The sequence below is a fragment of the Antennarius striatus genome, chromosome 9, assembly GCF_040054535.1.
Source record: "Antennarius striatus isolate MH-2024 chromosome 9, ASM4005453v1, whole genome shotgun sequence".
Lineage (NCBI taxonomy): Eukaryota > Metazoa > Chordata > Actinopteri > Lophiiformes > Antennariidae > Antennarius > Antennarius striatus.
In genome coordinates, this window is record NC_090784.1 from 2,339,568 (window position 1) to 2,366,855 (window position 27,288).

General features: G+C 41.5%; 1 protein-coding gene across 1 annotated transcript in view; it reads left to right on the forward strand.

Annotated features, from left to right (window-relative positions):
• Positions 1–14,702: 14,702 nt before the first annotated feature.
• cndp1 (carnosine dipeptidase 1) overlaps positions 14,703–27,288 on the forward strand; it is a 37,891-nt gene continuing 25,305 nt past the window's right edge. The window contains exons 1-6 of the mRNA XM_068324736.1: positions 14,703–14,829; positions 15,408–15,518; positions 16,117–16,260; positions 16,686–16,848; positions 16,938–17,026; positions 18,254–18,451. Of these exons, the coding sequence (XP_068180837.1) occupies positions 15,408–15,518; positions 16,117–16,260; positions 16,686–16,848; positions 16,938–17,026; positions 18,254–18,451 (705 nt within the window). The 5' untranslated portion in view covers positions 14,703–14,829. The remainder of the gene's footprint in view (positions 14,830–15,407; positions 15,519–16,116; positions 16,261–16,685; positions 16,849–16,937; positions 17,027–18,253; positions 18,452–27,288) is intronic.

Sequence of the window (27,288 nt, forward strand, 5' to 3'; positions counted from 1 at the left end):
TGGTCACTCCCAGAGAGAACCTCAGCATCTTCATCTCTGCTACCTCCAGCTCTGTCTCCTGTCTTTTCCTCAGTGACACTGTCTCTAGACCAAATAATATCGCTGGTCTCACCAGTTTTATAGACCTGTCCTTTCATTTTAGCTGTAAACCTTTCATTTCAGGTATTTAGCTATTCTTTGAGACAATTAACAGCAAGAAATGATTCATCCTTCAGTCACATTTGATTTAATAGATGGATGTATGGAATGATGGATGCATGGAAGGATGGATGGATGGATGGATAGATAGGTGTCAAACATACGAACATGTGAAAACATCAAAACGTGGTCCAGCATTTAATGGAATAATGTGCAGATTAAATTCAAAATCTAACCCAAAAGAAATTAAACTGTTGAAAAAACAATGGAAACTGGGAAATGAGAAAAAAAAAAAGCAGTCCAGTCAGTTGTAGGAGCTTTGAATGTATTACCTTTGTGTATATTCACACCTTGGCCCTGACACCAACACAAGTAGCAGCTGCTTTTAAAGGGATCCGTGAGCACAAAAAGCAGACAGGATGCCGTCAACCTGTTAAACAACCACCGTCACACTTACGTAACTGGAGATGTTGTCACTCAATACAAACCTATCTAGTGGAAATGCACTGAGTTTGCAGAACATAAAATCCATGGTGTCATAATGATTACCTGAAGTGGATGAATACACACACTGTGCTGTAATTGAACAACTGGCTGCACAAAAAGCACTAAGTAACGTGGAAGAATGGAATGAGCCAAAGTTGCTCCCAGTAGTGTGCATGTAGACAATCCAAAATGAAATCAACCAACTCTGAAAAAAGTTATGTCTCATCAGATTTTGAAAGGCATAGGGTTGTTGTTTTTTTGCAGTGTTTGTTTTGGACTGAAATTATGCATCTGAATGTTTTATTGCTAAAAGCCACTGGATTTTTAGTATTGAATATTTTTACACAGAATTTCAGTATTTAAATTTTTTTGGCATCATAATCATAATGTAGACATACATTACAGATTATTGATCAGCTGTTGACTGCTTAGCTGGTTCTTTTTGTAGAGACCTTAAAGTGCATCGTAGGTTTCAAAGGACCTAATGTCAGCTATGAAGTGTCTAAAATAGCCTGCCAGGCTGCACAATCATAATCTCCATCTGTTGTAATGGGAATACTTTATGCAGTAATAGAATCTAGCCAGGGATCAAGTAATATTATGATCAACTTCCGATTACTAGTACTATTCATGTGTATGTGTATGCATATACATTTCCTTTTTGGATATCCACAACTGAACTTTGAGCAGTTCTAATCCAGTTTCAAATATCAATAATTGTATTCAGGGAGGTCATAAGTCTAATTCAAGATTACTTTAATTCTCCTCAGATGAAGATATATACACACAGTATTTTTTTTAGATCTCTGGCATTAAGTTTTGACAAGTCAGAATGATACATTTAAGCAGGACTGCATTTACACAAGATCACTATTTCTGAACAAAGTTCACTGCAAAAAAGTCAATCCATAAACACATGCAAAGGAGTAAACCAAAAGCAAGGACTGAGGGAAGCACACAGTTACGACCAGGCTCATACGCCACAAGAAGAAATGGTGATGCACTCATGTAAGTTAGAATAAAGCAGTTATTTAATGAAAACCCCAAAACAGGGTGGAGCCTCCAAACTATTGAGCGTCCTGATGCTGGTAGCTGCTCATTAAGGTTTTGTTCAGGTGCTGTAAAAGTCAGAGCTAGTGATGTTCAAATGACGCATCATGGGACAAATGTGTTGAAAACTGGTTCGTTAGTAGAAGCTTCATTCATTGGGAACGTGGGCGCCCTCTTTGGCAGGACGGCTGTACTGCAGCCCAGAGAGCACCGCTTTGACGTTTCCTGTATTGTATATGTAACCAAATATCAATTTGCCCTTCCTTCAATGACAAATGAGGAGGAGATCAGATTCAAAGGTGACTAGACAGGAATTTATTGAGGGTCTGGCAGTAGTATGCTGCCCAAAGTCCAAAAAAAGAAAATTAAATAAAACTTTTATGGACTGGAGCACAACTCACCTTTAAATCAAAATATATTATATGAAAATAAACTTTGAATAACTTAGAACAAAATTTATTAAAATAAAATAATAAAATAAATTCTCTTTAACCAGTCTTTTTGCAGGATTTATCAAAACGAATCAGTCCCTCTTATTCTGATGAAGAACGATTACTCCTTTCCACTAATTGTGACGATCCACTCTTTATGCAGGAAAGGAAAACAAAAAAAAATTTGGGCACCCAACAAAAAAATACTATAGAGCTCTGTAGAGAAGAAAAACATAAAAAAGAAAAAAAACCTTAACAAGTCCAGGGCGAGGTGCGGAGCTCCGTGTCAAAGAGAACATCACTAGTCAGAGCCGGCCAGGTGCATTCTGGGGCTCTGATACCTTCTGCAGTCAGGACCCGACAAAAGAAACAGAAAAACAGGAAGAAAACAGTTCTTGCTGTAAAAGGCAGGAAGTAAGGTGACTGAAACAAGAGGCAAAATAAATCAGGAAACAGTGACGAACTGACAGACATGATCACAACGAGGCCTCAGGGTGTAACAGTGACACGGTAAATATCCAAGGTTCCTAACCTGTGGGACAGAGTCACGTGTTCCAGTTTGGGAAGACACTATCAGTGAGACCACACTGATCCCTCTTTCTTTTGTCATTCATGAAGAGATTTTTCTTCAAGCTCATTTAATAAAACTCATGAACAAAATGCTCCAATTCTCACTATTTACTTTTGTTGACCTCAAACTCTAGGAAGTGGTACTTTTGCCCCTTCAGTGAGATATCAATCTTGAATTCCAGAGAGGATTTCCCGAAATCTAAAGTGACATTAGAAATGGTAAAGCAATTTTCCAAATGCAAGCAGGTGGTAAAGACTCATTACCAGCTGGAGATTGTCACACACTGGAACAAGCATCCAAAAGCCCTTGTGAAGGAACACTTCCTGAAGAATCATGGTTCCTGCTGGGGGAAATATTTCCCATTTAACTGTGTGTTAAGGAAAAGCAACTACGAGCCTAATATAATTCTGTAATGAGCCACATAATTGTGCAAAACTAGCCTCAAATAATAAAAACTTGATGACCTACACAACTTTTTGTTTTTTATCCATAGACATCTTTGAGATAGCATCATGGAAGCGCTCATTCACAGCTCCCATTATGTTAGCCTGCTGGTGGAAAGATTTGGCTGCACTGTCTTCTAGCAACAGAACGGTGGCCTGGGGGGGACAAAAACAGGGAAACATGACAGAAGCAAATCATGTGACTAGGATAAATGCCAACTTTAGTCATATCAACACTTTAGGTGATGTCATGAATGAAAAATTAATTCAGTTTCTTCTCTTTTGTTACTTCAGACCTGTGTTCAGCGGGACATTGATGACATAATTGTGGCTACAGTTCAAAACCAGGACATGAATGTACTTTCAACTGGTTGTGTGATAAAGAGCAGAGTTTGGATATTTCATGGACCTATTCAAATGAATTCATTTTTATCTGCATAGCGCCAGATCGTAACAAAAAGTTATCTAAAGGCACTTTCCAACTAGAAAAGAGAACAATAGTTGAACTCATATTGATAGAACTCATATTGTCCCACATGCACTTTAGTGATGGAAGCAAGACAGTAGTTTCTTTTAACACACGGAAACCTGGAGAGAGAGAAAGAGAGGGAGAGAGAAAAATAGAGAGGGGGAGAGAGGGAAAGAGAGAGTGATGGAGAGACAATGAGCTGGAGGGAGAAGCAGAAAGACAAGACGTAGAGAACAGCAGCAGACACAACGTAATGCAGTCATTAATCTATGCAGAGGTTCATCATATGTTGATGAAACGGCTGATTTGAGAGCTTTTATACAGGAAATACTAAAACTACAGATGCTAATGCTAGCACTGATGCTAGCAGTTGGACAGTCACAGGTCCTGCAGCTTCGTGGACAGAAAGACCTGCAGACTGAGACAGATGGAGGGACAACAGAAGGAGAGACAGAGAATGACTACAGGGAAGAAAACAAGTTGGTGACATGTATTGATGGATTATAAATAAACAGATAGAGGGAGGAGCTCAGTGTGTCGTGGGCGGTTCCTCCGTCCATCTAGACCAATGACAGCACAGCTACTGGGTGGATTAACTATAGGTTTTATTAAAGAGGAAAGTCTTCAGTCTATGTGGAGACGGTGTCTGCCCCACTGATCCAATCAGGGAGCTGATTCCAGAGTAAAGGAGTTTGAAACTGAAAGTTCTGACCAGCAGTCTGCTGTAGGACGGTTTTGGAACCACCAGCAGACCGGAGCTTTGGGACCACAGAGTTCTAGTGGGCCAATATGGTTCAATGAGCTTCCTAGGATATGGTGGAGTCTGGCTGTTTAGGGTTTAAAGTGTTAGGATGGATTTTATAATCTATTTGTGCTTTAACAGGAAGCTAATACAGAGATGCTAGCACAGGAAAAATGTGATCTCTCAATCTGGTTCCTGTTAGAACACAACCTGCTGTATTCTGGATCAGCTGAACATGTGTAACGGACCTGTGGGTCCAACATCTTGTTAGGTTAGGTTCCCGTAACTCCAAGTTAAATTTTAGTTTATTTTAATTTGTATATTTAAATTCAAACTGTAATTATACATGTTTTAAACAATGTAGTCTTGTCTAGGGTGTACCCTGCCTCTCGCCGGTAACCAGCTGGGTTTAGGCTCCAGCAGACCCGTGAACCGCAAGGAAGATAAGCGGATGGATGGGTGGATGGATGGATGGATGGATGGAAGGATGTTGATGTGATTGGTTAATGGTTGTCCATCTATGTTTTTCCCCTTTAATGATGTGGTGACACTCTAATGTGTACCCCACTTTTTGTGCTGTTATGATGCTAAGGCATTGTTATTATGATGAAATAAATAGAAATATGTGAAAGATGTTTGTTATATCTTTAAGTTCGTTGCTTTATTGAAGGTGTTTGGAATACTAATATGGTCCCCCCCCAAACCCCCCCCCCCCAAACATTTAATGGACATTTCTGTAAATGTGTTAATTTCACACATAATTTGAATTAGAATATACAGTATGACTTTTTTCCAATTATTATTTGGGTTGTGGTTGATTCAATGACTTCGCGTTTTACTTGAGAATGCTCATGAATGTCATTTATCCTTCTCAATGTACAAGCACATCCTTAGACTTCTGTTTGGCTTGCAATGCATTAAAACCAAAAGCTCCAAAAGACACAACGATGGAGGACGGTCTTTTTGTCCGAACAGGTTGTGTTCAGACAGCAGGCCCATCCATTAGTGTTCAGAGGAGGAGAGACAAACAAATAAACAGACGTGTCATCTGGGAGAGCTTTGCTCAGCATCTCTTCACACTTCTGCAGGTACAAACAGGAACTGGATTGCTGCTAATGAAACATGTTTTCTGTGAATGGAATTCTCTGAAAGAGTAAAAGGCAATTAGAGGAATTCTGAACAAAAGTGAGAATTTTTACACCCAAACAAACTTGTTAACCCTGTTCTGTCATGCAAGTGGAAAACCCATACACAGAATCACAGGAGAGGCAGGATTCAGGCAAAACAGAAGGTTTAATCCAAAAATTAGCCAAGATGAGTTCATTATTTCAGAGTTCAAATGCCAGATTATTACATATAGACAAAATTACTGAGATTCAAGGCCCCAGGCAAAATCCAGGACATACAAAGTCAGGATATGAAGCAGGCAGAAGCTCAAACAAAGATCTGTATGAACAGGGTGGTATGAATGCTCTGATAAATCAGAATCCAGCAATAGGTTTGTGGCAGAATGAACAGATTGGTATCTGATCAGCTGGCAGATTGGGCTTCAAGGACCGGCATGGATTGAATCTGGAGCAGTGATGGATACAGCTGCGTTGGATACAGCGGCAGAAAATGAATGAATGAATGAATGAATGAATGAATGAATGAATGAACAACCTTCTGGAACCAATTTTGTTCGTATTATGAGGAGGACTACCTATATATAAGTGTGTGTGTGTGTGTGTGTGTGTGTGTGTGTGTGTGTGTGTGTGTGTCTTCTGTTTGATGAGTAAGGGCTGACACCAGCGGAGTGGGTAAGCAAGCGAGGGGCGACTCCATGTGGTTTAAACTGGTACTCCAGATACAAACCGTGGTTCTCTGGAAGAAATTCATTTACTCATGATGTGTGACTGGAACAATTGGATGTGCATTAAAAATAGAATATTTTTTGGAAATCTGTATTTAATTTGGTGCATCTGCTGTTTGAACGTTGATGATATTTCAGATGTGAGATTCTGCAATGATCCTCATCTTTCAATATGTTTCATGCACAGCACACACAAGGATGGGTGTCTTATCTTCTTCTTCTGACTTTTCTGTGTTTTGATAAAGTGATTCTTTCCTCATGGTTTGATGTGTATCCACCAACTCTTTGCTTTTATTTGTGGTCTTAGAAAAAGAGAGCAGAAAACATGTTCATAAAGGAGCAGAGGCATTGTGGCTGAACTGAGCAGGAATCAGGAATACCAGGACCAACACAAAGGGGCCTAAACAGAGGGCCGATGCCTTTGACATGTGTCATGCAAACATGATGACTGTTTGCTCAAAGATTCATGCTTGAAGGCATAATTTAAACGTATACCCTAATGCAGAAAAGACATTGAAACTAGATGGCAAGCAGTCTGTCTATTGTTTTGTGTGTTTGTAGACTGTGCTCACATAACACAAGAGTGTTTACTTCACTACACCAGAGCTGATGAAGTCAGTCATTGAATCTCAATGTGTGAGCTCCTATTTATTTTCCGGTCTCCATAAAGTTTATCATGCATCCGAGTATCAGTCGATCCAAGGTTGTTCTCATCAACTGTGGCTTTGACAGAAATGGTATATCTTTTGGCACCAATTTATCCCAACTGAGTCCTTTTTTCCACACTGACCAGTCACGTAATCAGTCTCATCGAGAATACGAGTAACACTGATGCTTTTGTAACTTGTTCAGGATTACCCAAAAAACGGTAGGATTTCGTTTCCAGTTGTTAAACTTGCATCAATATCATATCAGAGCCAGAAACTGCCTCACATGTTTTCACCAGAATTAAGCATTTTAATAACCGTATATACAGTACATTACCACACAATAAACCCTTTATATGACAAAATTTTTGCCAGACTAATTCAAATTCTCCGATCATTTTCTGCTTATGGAACACTTCATATCACTGTCCTTACATGGAGCACAACCACTGTGTTCCCTCAGATCCTGCTGACCAGTGCTGACATTGTGTTCAATCAGAATAAATCCCTGTTTCACATGCTTTCCTCCACAGCGCAACACAAATCAGTAAGTGGTTATCTTATCAAGATGTATTGGTCAATAGTACTTGCAAGGTTTATATGTGATAAACTGTGTTGTAATATTGCAATGACTGAAGACATGAACAACCTCTATGTTTTGTATTTCACATGTTCAGTGTGTTCTGCAATCACAATCACTATTAATGATTAACGGATTTTTTGCAACATCCTGGTTCTCTGCTGGGTGATTTTATGATACACATGCATGATGTCAGCAACGCTTGTTACGGTTGCACAAGGAACCAGGCGCAAGAGTTCAAAAGTCAAAAATCCAAATCCTTTAATAAGTCCAAATTCAAATGCCAGGAAAAACTCATGCAATACCAGTGGGATATCCAAATATCGTCGTCGTACAGGCAAGAGGTCAGAACCGAAACAAGAACAGACAAGGCAAGGCTAAACTCGGGGTCGTACAGAAGGCGGTCAGGTAAAACAGTAAACAATTGGCATACACGATACTCAGCTACAAGGGATTACTGAAAAACGCTGTGACAGCACTGAACAGAAAAGACACGCCTTAAATAGGCAGGCCAGGGTGCTAAATTGGCCTCAGGTGAAACAAATGACAAACTAATTAACTATGGGGAGAACTAAACACGGATTGGCTAAACTCCACACGAAACAATCAGGAAAAACAAACCAGGTGCAACAAATCACTAAATGTGGCAGAAACAGAAAAGTATAAGAACTGAACCCATAAAATAACATACAAACGGAAGACAGACACAGACCATCACAACACTTTGACAAGAGATTTATGTCATGACCAGTTTTAAGTTTTCTAATTAATTTATAGCTTTTCCTTTTCATTGCAAAAGCTATATGTTGATCACATGTGGTGTTTTGGTGTTCTCTGCTGCCTATTCATTGTCGAACATATAGAATATTGATATGTCTGCTGTCTTCAACAGACAACCTCCCAAGGACTGAAACATCAGTACCCCCCAGATGAACTGGTTTTCCTCTACACTAAACGGCCCTTTGGATAGGCGTGCTTTGTTAAATCTTTGATGTGTCTCTTTTATTGATTGTGGTACCAGGTTCATATCTGTGCAGGTTCTTGTTTATCCAGGTCATGGTTATCCAAAGTTGTTTAAGTCAATCCAAAGCTGTTTAATCAATCCACTGGACTTTAAGAAAGTTTCTTGAGATGTTTCATCTCTCATCCAAGAGGATTCTTCAGTTGTGGTGGTGGCTGGTCTGGTCCCAGCTTATTAACCCTGTGGGGTGTTGTCAGTGCTCTTGATATTCCAACAACCACTAAAATGCGAGTTTCACCGAGCCTTTGTATACCAATGAGGGTCATTAGCATGACACACCCATCCATCCATCCATCCATCCATCCATCCATCCATCCATCCATCCATCCATCCATCCATCCATCCATCCATCCATCCATCCATCCATCCATCCATCCATCCATCCATCCATCCATCCATCCATCCATCCATCTATTATCTACCGCTTATCCGGGGTCGGGTCACGGGGACAACAGTCTCAGGAGGGATGCCCATACTTCCCTCTTCCCATAGAGCTCCTCCAGCTCCTCCGTGGGGGTTCCCGAGGCGTTCCCAGGCCAGCCGAGAGACATAGTCCCTCCAGCGTGTCCAAGGTCTTCCTCAAGGTCTCCTCCTGGTAGGACATGAACGAAACACCTCCTCATGGAGGCGTCCAGGAGGTATCCGGAACAGATGCCTGAGCCACCTCAGCTGGCTCCGCTCGAGGCGGAGGAGCAGCGGCTCTACTCCGAGCTCCTCCCTGGTGACTGAGCTCACCCTATCTCTAAGGATGTGCCCATCCACTCTACGGAGGAAACTCATTTCAGTCGCTTGTATCTGGGATCTTGTCTTTTCGGACAACCTAACTTGTACTTTCAATCTTGTCCTTTCGGACAGTCCAACCTCCGATGGACTCACCACCCGCCAAGGAAACCGTAGGGGACGGGTGCAATGTGGATTGGGTGGCAGTTGTCAGGATGGGGGCTCAACGACCCAATCCCCAGACAAAGAGTCATGGACATGGAATGTCACCTCGCTGGTGGGAAAGGAGCCAGAGCTTGTGAGGGAGGATGAGACACATCATCTGGGTTAATCTGATGAGTCATTCTTTTAGGGAGTTTTGAAAGGACCTGATTATAAACAGACAAAAGGTGATGTTGGAGACTACCCCCCCATTGAGAGATATCTTCTCCACTTTGACATGGATGTCTTCTTTCAGTCAATCCTCAGGACTTTTAAGAAAGTTTCTTGAAGATGTTTCACCTCTCATCCAAGAGGCTTCTTCAGTTCTCTGTTGGGATGCGTGTTTTTTGGCGGCAGCTCAGGTTGAAACGCAGGAGTTTATCTAGTTTCTGTAGTCTGCAGACAGCATTTGTGGTACAGAGCTGAAGAAGCCTCTTGGATGAGAGGTGAAATGTCTTCAAAAAATTTCTTGAAGAAAAGTCCAGTGGATTGACTTAAACCACTTTGGATACCTGGTTTACAGTTGAACTAGACTTTCAAACTGTTGTCCAAAAGGTTTCATATATAGTACGATTATTATTAGGTTGTTTCTCTAAAACCAAAAGAGCAGGGACGAGCGAGTACACCACTGTCTGTATCTGTATTTGTATTTGTTCAACCATCTAAATTATATGTATCCGTATCTGTACTTGGAATGGGCGGGGCTTAAACTGGAAGTGGGTGGGGCTTAAATCTGTACATTATTTTAAGTCTGAAATTGATATGGATTGATCAGACGTTGTTATATTTATTGTTTATTTTAAAACTATTTACAAAACAGGCCGAAAATTGACATTCAAATCAATGTTTTTGATCACAAAAGTAAGAACTATTTACAGAACAAGTTTTTTATAAACTCAGAACATGAATATTCTTAAGTGTGTGAATGAATATTTACAAAACAGCCTCAGAATTGAGATTCAATGCTTTTGATCACAATAGTAAAGGAACTATTTACAGAACAAGTTTTTTAAGAACTCAGAACAGGAAGTGCATTAATGAATACAACACATGCAATAGGAAATTATGAACTACAAAGTATACATGAACAAGAATCGTCATACTCAAGATAAATTGCTAATTTTTTTCTTTTTAATTTAAAAAAAAAAAAATTATGATCAAACAGTTTTTTTCTCAATTATTTATTTATTTTTACCACCTAATGTTTTTGCCATTTTCTTTCACACAAAGTTAAGCAAAATTTATTAAGATGTGTGCATGTGTAAGTGTGTGTCTGTTTGTGCATGTGTGTGTAACTGTGTGCATGTGTGTGAGAGGGAGAAAGACAGCTAGAGAGAGAGTGTGTGTGTGTGTGTGTGTGTGTGTGTGTGTGTGTGTGTGTGCACATGTGTTTGTGCACGTTCTATGAAACAGTTGAAATATCTATATAGTATAGAAATTATTAATTTGAAGTGAGAAAGTGAGAAAGTGTCATGTAAAAAAAAACAAAAAAACGCCGACTGGAGTGGAGGCGGTGACCGATGCGACACAAGCAGTTTTCAGCTTGCCTCAATAGAGGCAAGCTGAAGAAAACCTAAGGAGCTCCAGTGAAGCCACGCAGTGAGATCAGTCAATGTCTGTGTGTGTGCGAGAGTGGGGCAGCGACACTGGCTGCTATGATGTGTCTCTGTAGGGAGGGGCGGGCGCTGTGTGTGACTGGCCAATCACAGAGCGTGAAGACAGTCAGTTCTGAGGATTCTCCATCAGCTATGCCAGCTGGGAAAGGCTCCAGCTCCCCGCAATCCGCGCAAAGGGATGAAGTGGTCAGGAAAATGAATGAATGAACGAACGAGCACGAGTATTGACGAGTTTTACTGGTATCGTGCTCGTACTCGTCAAAAATGCATTATCCGTACCGGATACTCGTCTGAAACGATTACCCGGCTCAGCCCTAGAAGAGTTTTCACCAGACAACTTCTTCTTCTTCTTCTTTTCCTTTCGGCTTTTCCCTTCAGGGGTCGCCACAGCGAATCAATTTCCTCCATCTAGCCCTGTCCTCTGCATCCTCTTCTCTCACACCAACTATCTTCATATCTTCCCTCATTACATCCATAAACCTCCTCTTTGGTCTTCCTCTAGGCCTCCTGCCTGGCAGTTCAGAACTCAACATCCGTCTACCAATATATTCACTATCTCTCCTCTGGACATGTCCAAACCATCTCAGTCTGGCCTCTCTGACTTTATCTCCAAAACCTCTAACATGTGCTGTCCCTCTGATGTACTCATTCCTGATCCTATCCTTCCTGGTCACTCCCAGAGAAAACCTCAGCATCTTCATCTCTGCTACCTCCAGCTCTGTCTCCTGTCTTTTCCTCAGTGACACTGTCTCTAGACCAAACAACATCTCTGGTCTCACCACAGTTTTGTACACCTTTCCTTTCATTTTAGCTGAAACTCTACTATCACACATCACACCTGACACTTTCCTCCACCCGTTCCATCCTGCCTGGACACGCTTCTTCACCTCTTTTCCACACTCTCCATTGCTCTGGACTGTTGAGCCTAAGTACTTAAAATCCTCCACCTTCTTGATCTCTTCTCCCTGTAACCTCACTCTTCCACTTGGGTCCCTCTCATTCACACACATGTACTCTGTCTTACTGCGGCTAACCTTCATTCCTCTCCTTTCCAGGACAAACCTCCACCTCTCTAGCTTCTCCTCCACCTGTTCCCTGCTCTCACTACAGATCACAATGTCATCTGCAAACATCATAGTCCATGGAGATTCCTGTCTAACCTCGTCTGTCAGCCTGTCCATCACCATAGCGAACAAGAAGGGGCTCAGAGCTGATCCCTGATGCAGTCCCACCTCCACCTTGAACTCCTCTGTCACACCTACAGCACACCTCACCACTGTCTTACAGTCCTCATACATGTCCTGCACCGCTCTAACATACTTCTCTGCCACTCCAGACTTCCTCATACAATACCACAGTTCCTCTCTGGACACCCTGTCATCAGCTTTCTCCAGATCTACAAAAACACAATGCAGCTCCTTCTGGCCTTCTCTGTACTTCTCTATCAACATCCTCAAAGCAAATACTGCATCTGTAGTTTTCACCAGACAACATCACTCCATATTTTTACTTCACTGCCTGCCAAACGTACTTTTACACCAAATTCAAAAACACTGATCTGCAATTGGGCTCTTCATGTAATTTATCTAACAGTTACCCAAACTCTCTTAACTGGACAGTTACCCATCCTAGTGCTCTGATTTGAACCAGTAACCCATAACATCCTCCTGAACACCCTTGGAACTTGACTTGGTACACATTCTTACCTGTTTCAGATTCCATTGCCCTCACAGTTTGTCCAACAGAAAAATCTCAAATATCAGGCCTCTCCAGTCGCTAGTTGGGGCTCCCCATTGCTCACTACTAGAACCTCCTATTTCTCGAAATTCTGTATATCATCTGCTCACAGTAAATACGTAAATACACATAATAGTTACACAATATACAGAATGCTTGGTACAGAATCAAATAGAATGTTTTTATTGTCATCATACACAAGTGTACAACGAACTTTACCTGGTGCAAAACTCCAAACTGTTGTAGATGTCTGACAGAGAGGACAGCTGATCTTCTGTGCTGACTTCCTGACCCTTTGCAGAGCCTTCTTGTCAGCCTGAGAGCTGATGTTGAATCACATCAGGATGTTGGTGAGGATGATCTCTACAGAACACCTGTAGAAGAATAGCAGCAGGACACGTTGACCCTTCTCAATGACCTTCAACAGTCAGGGCAATGGCGTTGGTGCCCCATGTAAGGTCATGTGAAATGTATGCTCCAAAGACCTGGAAGCCGCTGACCCATTTCACCAGGTCCCCTCAAATTAGGGGAGGCCGGCGATCCTCCCTCTTCCTCCTGAAGTCCAGTACCAACTCCTTGCTTTTCAAGGGGTTCAGTGCCAGGTTGTTGAGGGAGCTCCCGGTGGTGAGGTTCAGGACCTCCTTTCTGTAGGCTGACTCATCACTGCTATGTCATCTACAAACTTCACAAAGGTGTTGTAGCTGTTAATCAGAGCGCAGTCGTGGGTGTACAGGGTGTAGATCAGGAGGGTCAAACTCACCTTAATCGAGGGCCATATCAGCATCAGGGCTGTCCTCAAAAGGCCAGACGTAATTAATAAATGTTAATAAAAGTTGTCAGTGTTATGTAAAATACATGTAACTACTCCTTAATGTTATTACTTATCCAAGGTACAAACATTACAGTTGCACAGAAAATTTTGTTTGTTTGTCTGTTGTAACATAAATCCCCTTAATTGGTCAGATTATTAAACCCACAGAATCAATGGAGGATTAAAATATCCAAGAGAATGAAGAAAAATAACAAACACAAGTTGGGACATTAACTTTGTTCAAAACATTTTTGTCAGAGTTAAAATTGTTTTAATTACTGCATTGTGGGAATTGTGTTTGGTCAAAGCAAACTTTTGACCTATCTTTTAGACACTGACCTTTTATGCTCTCGCAGGCCACATAAAATGATGTGGCGGGACACTTTTGGCCCCCGGGCCTTGAGTTTGACACCTGTGGTGTAGAGTATTGGACTGAGCACACCTCCCTGGGGGAGCTGGTCAGTGGTGTTTGTCTTTCGTGTGGCCCTGTGTTGAACTTGCATGTAATCCGGGGTGTACCCTGCCTCTTGCCTGTAGCCAATAGGGACAGGCTCCAGCAGATCTGTGACCTCAAGGTCGATGAATGGCTGGAGACGAGATGATTGCGATTGTCTCGTCTACAAAAAAATGGATTGATTGATTGGCCAAAGGAGAGTATAAAGGCTGAAGGAATTTTACAGTTGTGAGAGAACCGTCAGACTCATCTGTGTTACATGTACAAAAGAAATGTGAGTCATCACACTGAGTCTGTAACTCTTCAGAGAATTAGCAACTCTCAACAATTAACAAGGAAGAAATGCAAACTTTACCTTCGTGTCAGTATGACAATGTCCTACACTCTTTCCTATCTCACAATGGGACACAGGAAGGGACAGGAAGTCCTTAGCAGGGGCAATTTATCCAATGAACATGAGGAGGTGATCGGATTACACAGTTTGAGACCTGTGTCTTTGGTTAATAATGTAATATAGTTGCATGGAATGTTCAAAAGTAGCTCAAAATTAAATTAAGCACCACGGGACACCGACGCTAATATGGAACAAGTAAAGCTGCTTTACTTTGGAGTGGGATCAATAAGTTTGGAGCAATTATTGTGCCTGTCAGCAAGAAACATTTAATTTGTCAGCTGACCTGGCACTGTGTCAGGAAAGGTTTGACTGTATGACCCCAGAGCTAGTCAGTGTGTGATACGAAGAGAGGGAATAAATGTGTGTAAGCAAGAGCAGAGTCAGTCCCACCGGAGTCACACACCTCAGTAGAGAAAAGACTCAGGATCCTCCGCTGAACCGAGCTACACTTTAAAATCCATCAAAGGTGAGTATATGCTCTTAGATGATAAGTCTTCTTTTGGGGGGAAGCACAGGATTCTTAATGCTGAATATCCCTAACCTATTTTGATTGAAACCCCCCCCATAAAAACAGACTGGTCTACAGATTTGTCTCTTCTTCCTCTGTGGTTTGTTGGGTTTGAAACAGCACTTATATGTGACATAAATAGTCTTTAAATTGATGAAAAAAATATTAATACAAAACTGTTTGGGAATCCTTTTTTCACTGATTTTATTAAATAAGAGCTACTTTTATTTCATATATAATCATTATGAACTGAATCTCTTTTACGCTTTTGGAGAAGCAAATATCAAGATCCCTTTTTATTGACATTTTTTGTCTGAAATGTGGTTGAGTTTAATATGAATGTTATAGAATTTTGTATATATGATACACTACAATACACTGAATAAATAATGAGCAGATTAATATCTCTGAGATGGCTCCTTGTATCTTAAGTGGATGGACAAAGTACTGGGGACAATGTCCGGGTGTATTTGTTCTTGTGGGTCGTCTGTATGGAGATGGAATCCAGTGAAATGACCACATGACTCTTCCAACAGATGGATCTTCTACTTCTGCCTGCCGTCCTACTGGTCATCTCTAATGCTCATGCGTTCCAATATACACAGCTGGCTCAGTACATTGACGGCCACCAAGAAAATTATGTGGAGGTAAATATTCTTTTAGCATCGGTTTTATGAGTAGAAACAAGAGAGAACCTCAACCCTAACCCTAACCCCTAACCCTAACCCTAACCCTAACCCTAATAACAGCACAGAATGACTTCTACACAACATCATACTATCCTGCAATCTTTCCTAAATTTTACTTTACTGATGGAATTAATAGATTTTTGTGGTGGTGAAATGAAACTAAATGTATGTACACAGTTTCTGCCATTAAATATAGAATAACTTTCAAACCTTCATTATAGTTGTGAATGCTTAACTCATACTTCTGACCGCTCTCATAGACTAACACTAATAACTAACACTTGTAACTGATGGTGATTTGAATAACGATTACTAAATAGACCTCATCAGTCTAGTATCTCCTGCTCCTTAAATGAATCCTTCTTAACCAAGCACTTCTAGTCGTGATGCACTTTTCTGACCATCATCTTTAGGCTGCCTTTGGCTCCATCTACTGCTGGGAGTGAAGCAGTGGGACTAGGAACCAGTGTCACAGCTGCTTAGTTCTCATTTTCAAACCCAGTGCCGTTATAGGCTGTAAGAGTGTTTATTACTTAGTAGAGTGTTTGTGTTTCAGACTCTGCGAGAGTGGATTGCAATTGAAAGTGACTCCAGCAACGTCTTGAAACGGCCTGACCTTCACCAAATGATGGAGATGGTGGCTCAGAAGCTGAGGCAGATGGGTGGGACCGTTGAGCTGGTGGACATCGGAGAACAGGAAGTTTGTACAGAGCAAATTCCACCTCTCTTACCGCCATACAACTTTGTGTATCATCACCCTACTGGTTAGCTCATATTCAGTGTCTGAGACTGAGAGTTGGGATCATCGAGGTTCTCTTCACTTCATAATGGCAGCAGATTGGTTAGGACTAATTCTCTCTTTGTTACCAGCTGAGACCCGTCAAAGATGCTTCACAAAGCCTTTTGATATAAATTACAAATACTGTGGATAGTTTGGCGTCAAAGCAGGAACACACACACCTGTTCTGATGTTACACAGTGTCAAGGAACACTAATTCATGAGAGACAACCATAGTGAGATTGTGCAGCTAATTCAGACCTGATCAGTTTCTAATTACTGTTGTCAGCCGCAACACCAAGTAAATAACAGAAATACAAACAAACTACGGCTGACATTGTCTGCAGCTTCCTGATGGCCAGACTTTAGCGTTGCCTAAAGTGGTTACGGCTCAGTTTGGCAGTGACCCGAGCAAACGCGTGGTGTGTGTCTACGGTCACGTGGACGTTCAGCCAGCAAAGCTGGAGGACGGCTGGGCGACGGATCCCTACAACCTGACCGACATCAACGGTAATTTTAGAAGAACACACACACTGTGTGAGCCATGAGGTATGTACTCCTCTGACTCGGCTGACTTCTACAGACTCTTGTGTTCACAGGTAACCTGTATGGGAGGGGAGCGTCAGACAACAAGGCCCCAGTTTTAGCGTGGATCCACGCTGTGGAGGCTTACCAGGCCCTCAACATGGTGAGAGACATTCCATAACACGTCTGCATCGGGCGGGTTTTGACACCACTGAATAAAAGCAAGAGAGAAAGAGATTTAATTTTTTAAAATCACGTTTATTCACAAAAGCCAAATTACAAGGCTTTTACAAGGCAGAAACATGCTGAGGTCCAGAAAGACATTTTCTACCTTGGCCCTCGAACCTTTTGTGTCTTACAGGAACTTTTTTTATCTTTTGCGAATGATATTTTTCAGTTCAGACTGTTTTCATTTTTGTTCTCAGAGCTACTTTTAATTAAAAAAAAAATTAAATGAAAAAAAAACATTTCCTTGTATTGGTAGATGTCTCAGATTTTTCTTTAGCAATTTTCTTCACTTTATTCATTCCTGTGTCAGTGTTTTTTCTTTTAAAAGCTATCTTAAATAATTCCTCATTCGTCACTATATCATCTTTGTCACTAAGTATTTCCCGCTTATTTTTCTCATATTTTTCACTCTTATTTTTCACAATATAACTGAATTTTTCTACGGTAATCATGGAGCTACTTTTTCAGTCAGCCAAGCGTAACTCTGTGACTTCCTCGTGTAAACACAACATCATCTGATTGAACTGAGGCAGATTAGTAAACATTGTGGGGGACTTGTGGAGTAAAACACAGCGTTGGCAAATAGGACAGAAATCAGTGGAGGAAACAACATATAACGGATAGGAGGTAATTAAAGCTGTGATTCTCGATAATCGTCAGGAACAATGAGAGCTCGCTGGCTAAGACTTCGTTGTTAAGTCAAGACGGGCGCTGTTTTGAAATTTCTTGTTTTTAGGGAGTCTAGCATAATTTTTCAGTTTTATATTAATACAGGTTGTTTGTGTTCATTTCTTTGTCATAATAGGACCTCTTTAAATAAAATATTGGACACGTTTAGTGGGAACAAACTGGAGACCCTCAGGCTAGTGAGAGAACTGTTAAGGAATTGCAGCAGTCTGTTCTCACCATTAATGGCTGTCAGGAAAACACAATAAGCACACCTAAAGGCCTCAGCCAGATGCTGATACATTAAAGAAAAATGAATTATGTGAGTGTTTATAGGACTGATTTGATTTGTAGCTAATAAGCCAGTATTCTACAGACCACGATCACTACATAAATACGAGCTATCTAAACATAAACTTCCACATGACACTCCTCCGTCATATTAATGTAACTTCAACATTTGACATTTAATGCAGTCTTCCTTTCTGTTCTCCAGGAGCTGCCGGTGAATGTCAAGTTTATCATTGAAGGCATGGAGGAGACAGGCTCCAATGGTCTGGACGCCATGATCCTGGCCCAGAGAGACACCTTCCTTTCTGACGTCGACTGCATCATCATTTCTGACTGCGGATGGCTCAGCCAAAGGCCCGCCATCACTTACGGCACCAGAGGCAACTGCTACTTCTATGCTGAGGTGAGGTGTGTGTGTCACACGTGTGTGTGTGTGTGTGTGTGTGTGTGTGTGTGTGTGTGTGTGTGTGTGTCTGCCCTCCCTGAAGGTTTTGTACCTTCTATCAGCCCACAATCTTTGAATAAACTCTAGTGTCATAGATAGATAGATAGATAGATAGATAGATAGATAGATAGATAGATAGATAGATAGATAGATAGATAGATAGATAGATAGATAGATAGATAGATAGATAGATAGATAGATAGATAGATAGATAGATAGATAGATAGATAGATAGATCGATCACAGGATATACCGCAAGATATACAATACACTAGCAGACACATGCAGCACTAACAGGACTTATATACAATATATATATATATATATTGTATATATATATATATATATATATATATATATATATATATATATATATATACAATACAATATACTGTATAACTAAAATATAAACAGTACAAAAATATAAACAGAATAAAATTAAATTAAATCCATTCATGACGAGGAACTGGCCAACATTCAACATGTGACACACACACAATCCCAGCAGACCACAATGACATACCAGATACATACGACAGATCTTTATGATTTTTTAAATTAACATATTCAGAAGTGCACACAAGTCAACAGTCAGTTCTAGATCAGATGTAGGGTACGCATGTAGGGTTTGACTGATTGGGAGATGGGTTAAAGGTGGCAGCAGAAACTCAGGTGAGTGAGGGGAGTCTGAAAAAGACAGGACATTGATATAAATGTATATAAAAATTCTAGTATATTGATAAGCTATACAGTATAAACAAATATCAATAAAGCTTGCGTAGCGCTGTTGCCTCACAGCAAAGTCAGGGTTCCATCCTTTCTGGCAGTTTATATGTTCTTCCCGTGTCTGCGTGGTTCTCTCCAGGTTCTCTGGCTTCCTTCCATCAACACACCTAAACATGCTGTTTAGGTGTGTTGATCAGTCTAACTTGTCATTAGGTATGTGTGTGCGTGAGTGGTCGCTTGTCTTTCATGTGGCATCGTGGTGGAGATGCCCGTAGTCGGCTTGGCTCCAGCAACCCCTGTGACCTGCAAAAGCGGAAGAAGCAGCTATGAAAATAGACAAATTTACTGATAAAGTACTTATTTTGGTTGGTTGTTCAGGTGACAGCTGCTTATCCTCTCAAGTTGTTTATCAGTTTCAGGATCCCTCACATTCAGCGCCACTAGAACTGAGCCTTCAGTCGCTGCACTTCGCGCAGTAGAGTATTGCAAGACTGCCCTTGTAAACAAACACTGGAGGAGTAGCCTCATTGAGGTAAAGGTAAAGCTATTTGTGTGCTGCCGCGTCTCTGTTAAGCACCAAAAGTCAAACTTAGGTCTGCCAGGAGATCCTGAAGGAGTTGTCCCTTACTTGTCTGAGAGTGGATGTTCTTTCTGACGAGTAAGTCGACCGCTGTGCTGCTGCTCAAGGGACACAAGTCTGCCCAACAACCCGTGTTTCAGGCTCTTGGGATGGAAGCTACTTGTTGTCCAGAGTCATGCTAATGAAGAGTAAAATCCTTGTAACAGTTAGCATTGAGTAGCAGTTATTAGGAGCTAGTGATACTTTAAACTGAAACAGATTCAAGCGTTTTACTCATTTATTCAGGTCTTTGAGAACTCTACGGGCCTGCAAAGGCATCTCTTTGCCCTTAACAATCAGGGGTAGTTCAAAAGGGCGGTGTTGTCTTTTATGGGAGGAACTTTTCATTTTGGATTTGTTTTCTTCTGATGCCTCAGCAGGAAGCTGAGCCTTCTTCCTCTCAAGATTTTCCGTAAGATTTTTCTCAACATTTTCCAGCTCGAGGATCTCCATACTGTTTTCATAATTTTTCTTCTGAATTTTTTCCATGAATGCTTTTTCAAGCTCATCCATTTCCACTTGCACCTTATTGTATCTCTCTATCAGTATCTGATATTCTTGAGTCATACCATTTAGCTTCTTTAGCTTGATTTTTTCAAAAAGGTTATCTTCCAGTCCACAGTCTCTTCTTTGTTTTTCATTTTCCAATTTAACAATTTCCTGGTTGAGATGCAAGAAAATTGTATTAAGTCTTCTGTTTTCTTTGAACACAGAGTGCTGTTGTTTTTCCCTCTGGTCCATCTCAGTGATTTGGTTTTGTTTTTCAAGTAAAATATTCAATGCCACATTATCCTGGATAGTTTTACCAAATGTATTCAGATCACTGACACTTTGTTTGTAATCATCATCCAGAGCAGCAAGGTAGTTATTCCAATGTTCCTGTTTCTTTTTGACCAACTGATTCAGCATGTTTTCCATTTCTTGTGACAGCAACTTCATATTTTCGTCATAATTAGCTTGAACATCCCTGACCTTGGTCTCCCAGTTCCTTTTATCCATTTCTTCATCATAATCCTGCAGCAGTACATACGCTTTTTCGATGTCTTCATTTTCGTGGTCCTGCATTTCTACCACGATGGACTTCGAAGTCTTGTGAAATTCATCCTCCAACCGTTTTTCTTCTTCAAACATGTCCTGAGTGGTGACCAAACTGTCAGCTTTCAACTCAGATAATGACATGTTGTGTTTATGCAAGACGTTCCTCAGCTTCTGTTTGAACAACATGATTTCTGTTTGGCATCGAAGCACTTCCTCTTCTATTTTCTTATCAATTACTTTTTGCTCAGCATCTAACTGCTTTTCCTTTCTCTCTGCCACCTTCCAAAAGGAGTGGATCGTGTGTTTCTCTGCATGAAAATAGTCTCTCTCTTTTCTCTCTCTATCGAGCTCCTCGTTTAGCCTCGCAATGAGCTCTTCCAGTTCCTGGGTTGTATTCTCATCCGATGCATTATTGGTGTTCTCCTCAGCCTGTGACTTTTTCCCCTTATCGTTGCCTTTGCGCGGCATGTCTATTCTGTTGGAACAACTGTTGGAACAACTGTTGGAGCAACGGTTTTATAAACTACAGCCTATAGAACTTCAAAGGATGTAAACACCCTTTGATCTACATCTTTTGGGCGTCAATAGATGCAGATTTTGAGAACACTCAGAATCCGATTTTTAGCCCATCCAGATTGATTTCGAATGTCTCTTTTGTAGTCTGAACAGTCACATACCACATGAAATCTGATTTTTGCGTGACGGATTGAAACAGTCTGAATTCAGCCTCAGGCTGGAATGTGACAGGAAACCTTTATTACCTCGTGCTTCAAAGCGGTGATGTAATGTAATTGTCAGTGTTCGTCCATTCGTCCGCCAAATAACTTCGCCACCATTGCAGATAGAAGGATGAAATAAAAAGCACATTACTCAGGCAGCAAAGGGGATGAAAATGAGATGATGACCTTGACCTGCTCATTATTTTTTGTGCCCCTTATATGGCTGCATTCAGACTGTAGGCATATCAGATACCAATCAGATTTCCTTCTATATCCGATTTTTAGGGCTGACTGTTCACACTGTTTTTAGCAAGTGTCCAAAGTGATCTTATTATGTTCAGACTGGGCCACATTGTTGACCGATCTGGCAGGTTGCTACGGCAATGACTTTGGGACGGAGGCGTCGTTCAGTGTGTGTGATGTTTGAGGTCATATAATTAGCGACAGTGGCAACAAAAAGGATGAACATGGTGGTTGGTTACCTTAGCGTGTTGGTGATATCACTGTCTGGTACTGGTGTTGAAAATCTCAGACACACCAGATATTGTCAAGTTCTTCTACCGCTTCGTAATGCGCGGCGCTCTTCCTTCTGGCACCTTAGTCTTGCGTCGCGTACAGTGACATCATGGTCTGCCATATCTGATTCGGTGTGTTTGGAGCTGTTCAGACTGAGACCATATCCAATATGAAACTACTTCCCAAATGTGGTTTCAATCTGTCCCACAAAAATCGGATATCATGTGGTATGGGACTGTTCATATTACAAAAAAAGACATTCGATAGCAATCTGGATGGGCTAAAAATGGGATTTTGGCGACCAGTCTGAATGCACCCTTAGTGGAGAAACAGCCACCCCATCCTTCTACAACAAGGCTTTCACTTTTGCTCTCAACTCTTATAATTCTCTTCAAACACATTTCCCCTGTTGAGCCAACATACCTCTGTAAAGTGGAGCACATTCTCATATTCTCACTCTATTTCCTCCAAAAGGGCACAGAATTGCTGGTGCTTTCAGTCCTCGGACCTGATCATGATTGATGCAACGACGACAGACATCACATGGTCAACCATGTGATCTATTTGCTGCAAAAGACCTGCTGATGGATAATGTAGTACAGAGCAACAGCCTCCTCCACACACCCTCTTCCAGAACAAGTTCCACCATGTCATTGATAGTGCTCCATCAGTTGTTATTCCAGCAAATCTCTTCCATGGAAAATTGGCATTCACGATGGCGTCACACATCTGTTGAAATATCTCCTGAGCGATGGTCTGGCCATGCAGTAGAATTACTGTGAGGAGCTCCTCCATAACTTCAAAATTGTATCAACACCATGCACATACGTATATTGCAAGCTGGGCAGTGTCACACAATTGATCAGAAGGATTACTTGACAGGTCAGAAACTCACTCACCTGCTGCATTATTGCTTTCTTAAAGAAGTCTTTTTTTGATTTAACCCATTTTAACCCAAGTTAACAATTTTTAGATTTTTGTAATGATTTTCAGAACTTTTGCATAAATTGGGTATACAAACATGTTGGAACTTCCAAACTCCTTTATATCAAGTAAGAAAAGCAATACAGGCTGTCCTCAAATGAGGACACTGGGTTAATATGTATGCATTAAAATAAAAGCCAAATAAAAGAATATTTCCATTTTCATAAGACAATAAATATGAACAGTTTCTACTGAATAATAAATGACAAATGAACAAAAAACACATAATTTAACATGTTCAGAAGCTGCTCATTCCTTAGAATGATATGGAACAAACCATTCCACACATAATGTTACAGTACAATATGTTCTTTGGTTGACGGACATTTCCTATTGACTTAGATTCTCTCCGCCAAAGCTGTACATTCTTTATTGGTTGTTCTGTGTCATGATTTGTACCAATTGTACCACATTTGTTTTCCACCCATTTCACAATGGGAATTTCTTCATTGTGATCAAACCTGTAATCACATGTTCCTCTCGGTTCTTTTTTCATTGCATTTAATTCCTTCAATGGGCGCTTGCTGATCCTGTTTTCCCTCGTTGCTCCCATGGCATTGAATCCCAAAGTCCTCAAATGAACATATTATTAAAGTATACTGTACATTATAAGAAAATGGGTTATCTACAACCGAGAGCATATTCAGCACCACCTTAGAACCGAGCAACAAATATCTGTTTTCTTCATTAGCAGACCCTTTGCCAATACAGATCAAAATTGTAGCAGTATCCTGACACCACACACAATACCCAAAATTCTTTAAAAAATTTATATCAAAATCGAATTTTAAAGGAGGCCAAATCCACTTATGCTCAAGACATCTAGGGTCACCTGACCTCAGGGGACCCACAGAGCATGTGGAAGGGCATCAAGTGCATCACTAACTTTAACACCAGGAATGCACAGGGCCCGACAGACCCCTCCCTAGCAGTTGCCCTCAATACATTTTATGCCCGCTTTGAGGACCCCAACACCCCCCCAAGCACCAAACTAACCCCCCCCCCCCCGACGACATGCCCCTCAGTGTGACCACAGAGGATGTGAGGAGGACCTTGCAAAAGATCAATCCTCGCAAGGCTGCAGGCCCCGACGGCGTCCCAGAGAGAGTGCTGAAGGACTGTTCCCACCAGCTAGCAGAGGTGCTAACAGACATCTTCAACACCGCACTGCAGCTAGCAACGGCCCCCAGCTGCCTGAAGTCCGCCACCATCGTTCCGGTCCCCAAACGCCACTCGGTGAAGGAGCTGAATGACTATCGGCCGGTGGCCCTCACCCCGATAGTCATTAGGTGCTTTGAGCAGCTGGTCATGGCAGACATAAAGGACTCCATAGACATAACAGTGGACCCCCACCAATATACCTACAGGAGGAACCGCTCCACCGACGACGCCATCTCCTCTGTGGTCCACACTTCCCTCACCCACCTGTCTGCCACCACAGGGAACTGGATCCTGGACTTCCTGGCAGACAGATCACAGACTGTCAGGATCATCAACACGGTCTCCTCCCCCATCACCCACAGCACCGGCTCCCCACAGGGCTGCGTGCTCAGCCCCCTCCTGTTCACCCTACTGACGTATGACTGCTCAGCAAAACACCTGTCATATAATAAAGTTCGCAGACGACACAGTAGTGGTGGGACGCATCCAGAACGACGATGAGTCCAAATACAGAGAGGAGGTGGAGCACCTGGTGCACTGGTGCAGACACAACAACCTCTGCATCAACGTGGGGAAGACCAAGGAGATGGTGGTGGACTTCAGGAGGAAGAGACACTCCCCCCCCCTGCACATTGGAGGAGCAGCTGTGGAAGTGGTCTCCAGCTACAGGTACTTGGGGGTTCATCTCACTGAGGACCTCACCTGGAGCAGTAACACCTCCTACCTGTTCAGGAAGGCCCCCCAGCGGCTCTACTTCCTTAGGAAGCTGAGGCGTGCTGGACTGGGGGGTCCCGTCCTGAAGGCCTTCTACAGGGGAGCGGTGGAGGGCATCCTCACCACCAGCATCACCGTGTGGCACGGCAGCTGCTCTGCAGCAGACAGGAAAGCTCAGCAGAGGGTGGTGAAGGCTGCACAGAGGACTGTAGGGGGTGGCCTACCTACCACCACAGAAATCTATACAAGTAGGTGTAGAAGGAGGGCCACCCACATCATGAGAGACCCCACTCACCCATCACACAGTCTGTTCCAACCCCTCCCCTCAGGCAGGAGACTACGGAGCATCCGGAGCAGGACCACCAGGACCACCAGGCTGAGGAACAGCTTCTTCCCGGAGGCTGTTAGACAGCTGACCTCCTGTGGTGCTCTGTAGTCACCTTCACAACGCCCCGAGTGTCACCACAGACACACGGGGGTCTGGTGCAATATGGTGCTTCATCAGGTGCAATAGATGGAGCAAGTACACCCTTAAGCTGCTATATTATAAATAAATTTAGCTGTTCAGACACTTTTCAATTTACACTTTACACTTTATATATCTAGCATTCTTAACTTTTCTCTGTTCTCTTACTTATCTTACATTTTTAACCCTTTTTTTCTTAACTTATCTTATTCATCTTATCGACCGCGCTTACTGGGACCTTCACAGACATATTTCGTACTGTCATATGTGAAAACATGTGTCAGCATGACAAATTAAGACTCTGATTCTGATTCTGAATTGGTTTGCCCCGCATGAATTGCTTGACAGTGTTATGTCCATAATACCACACAATCATTTCGTCAACTGACAAATTCTCCTCAAACACTCCAAATTTTTGGAACGATTCTTAAAGCATAGTTATCAGTGGCCTTATTTTATTTGTACTATTACTTATTATAATATTTATTTATAACTTAAAATATATTTCTATTGGAGTAAACTAAAATGGATATACCAACTATGGTAATAAAACATGGAGTGACTTAGATAGTCATACAGTAATTCCTAACTGTGGTACACAATGAATGTTCGGCAGCACGTACAGCTCTCACGTATGTTAGTCACTTTAAGTTTCAAATGTGTTACGTTCAAGCTTTTTTCCCACCTTGCAGTGCAAAACTTGTTTAGAACAATATATGAACATTATTTCATATTAGAAGCATGAAACTCGTTATGGTTTGAGCTTATTTCTTCCAACTGAGGCAGCGCTTCTTCTGATGCATATTGCTTATGTAATGCCCAGTGTCCTCATTTGAGGACAGCAAAGTTTACACCATTCTATAGCCTACAGTTGCAATCCAATTTCAAAAATAAGAAATGAAGCATATAAATAAACCCTTCTGGACACTAGTCACTGAATAGCAGCATACGCAGATCAAAATTAAAGTAAATATTGGTAATCATCTTCATCGATCTCCAGAAGTGGAATTTTAGTCAAATTTCCATTGAGTCTTTCTTGTGCTTTATATTATATAAATGAGAATTTTGCATCATATATTGATGAATCAATATGTTGTTATTACCCTCACTTCATAATGTAGTTCTATAACCAATCCTTGTCATTGTTTTCATAGTTTTTTATGCTGTCCTCAAATGAGGACGGTGGGTTAAAATGGGTTAAGCTGTGCAACCAGTTGACTCTCTTATCTCCCTGGTATTTTGATACTCTTCAGCATATGTTGTTGATGAATGACATTTAAAGTTGTATTATTATGCATCACAACTTTTTCTGTGAAAATAAGACACATTGGGTTGGCCATTCTTTCAAGCCAAACACAACATAATTTCCACAAGCCAGTGTTAACTGTAGGCTGGTCCCAAGCTCCAATAAATGTAAAGGGTTGCGGCAGGAAGATCATCCGACGTAAAAAAATCTTTACAAATATGAGCGTTCATCTATAATGGAAAAAGGAGGATATGCTGTGGCGACCCCCAAAGGGAGAAACCAATAGGAAGTTACGTTACATGCGAGTTGTGCTATTTCTTCACTCTTTCAGACAATATTGTTTCAAAGCTGGAACCATCAATTTATGTATACACATCAAAAGAGAACTCCTTTGTAACGTTTGTTGATGTAAAGGATGAAGTTCGGCTTCATCACAAGCACCAAGCGCAGCAGAGGCAACAGCAATTGTGGATATTGTTTACCTGTCATTCATGTGTGTGTGTGTGTGTGTGTGTGTGTGTGTGTGTGTGTGTGTGTGTCCATGCATGCAGAGACACACAAAACAAGACTTTAACAAGTGGTTTGATTGCATCTCATTATTTACAC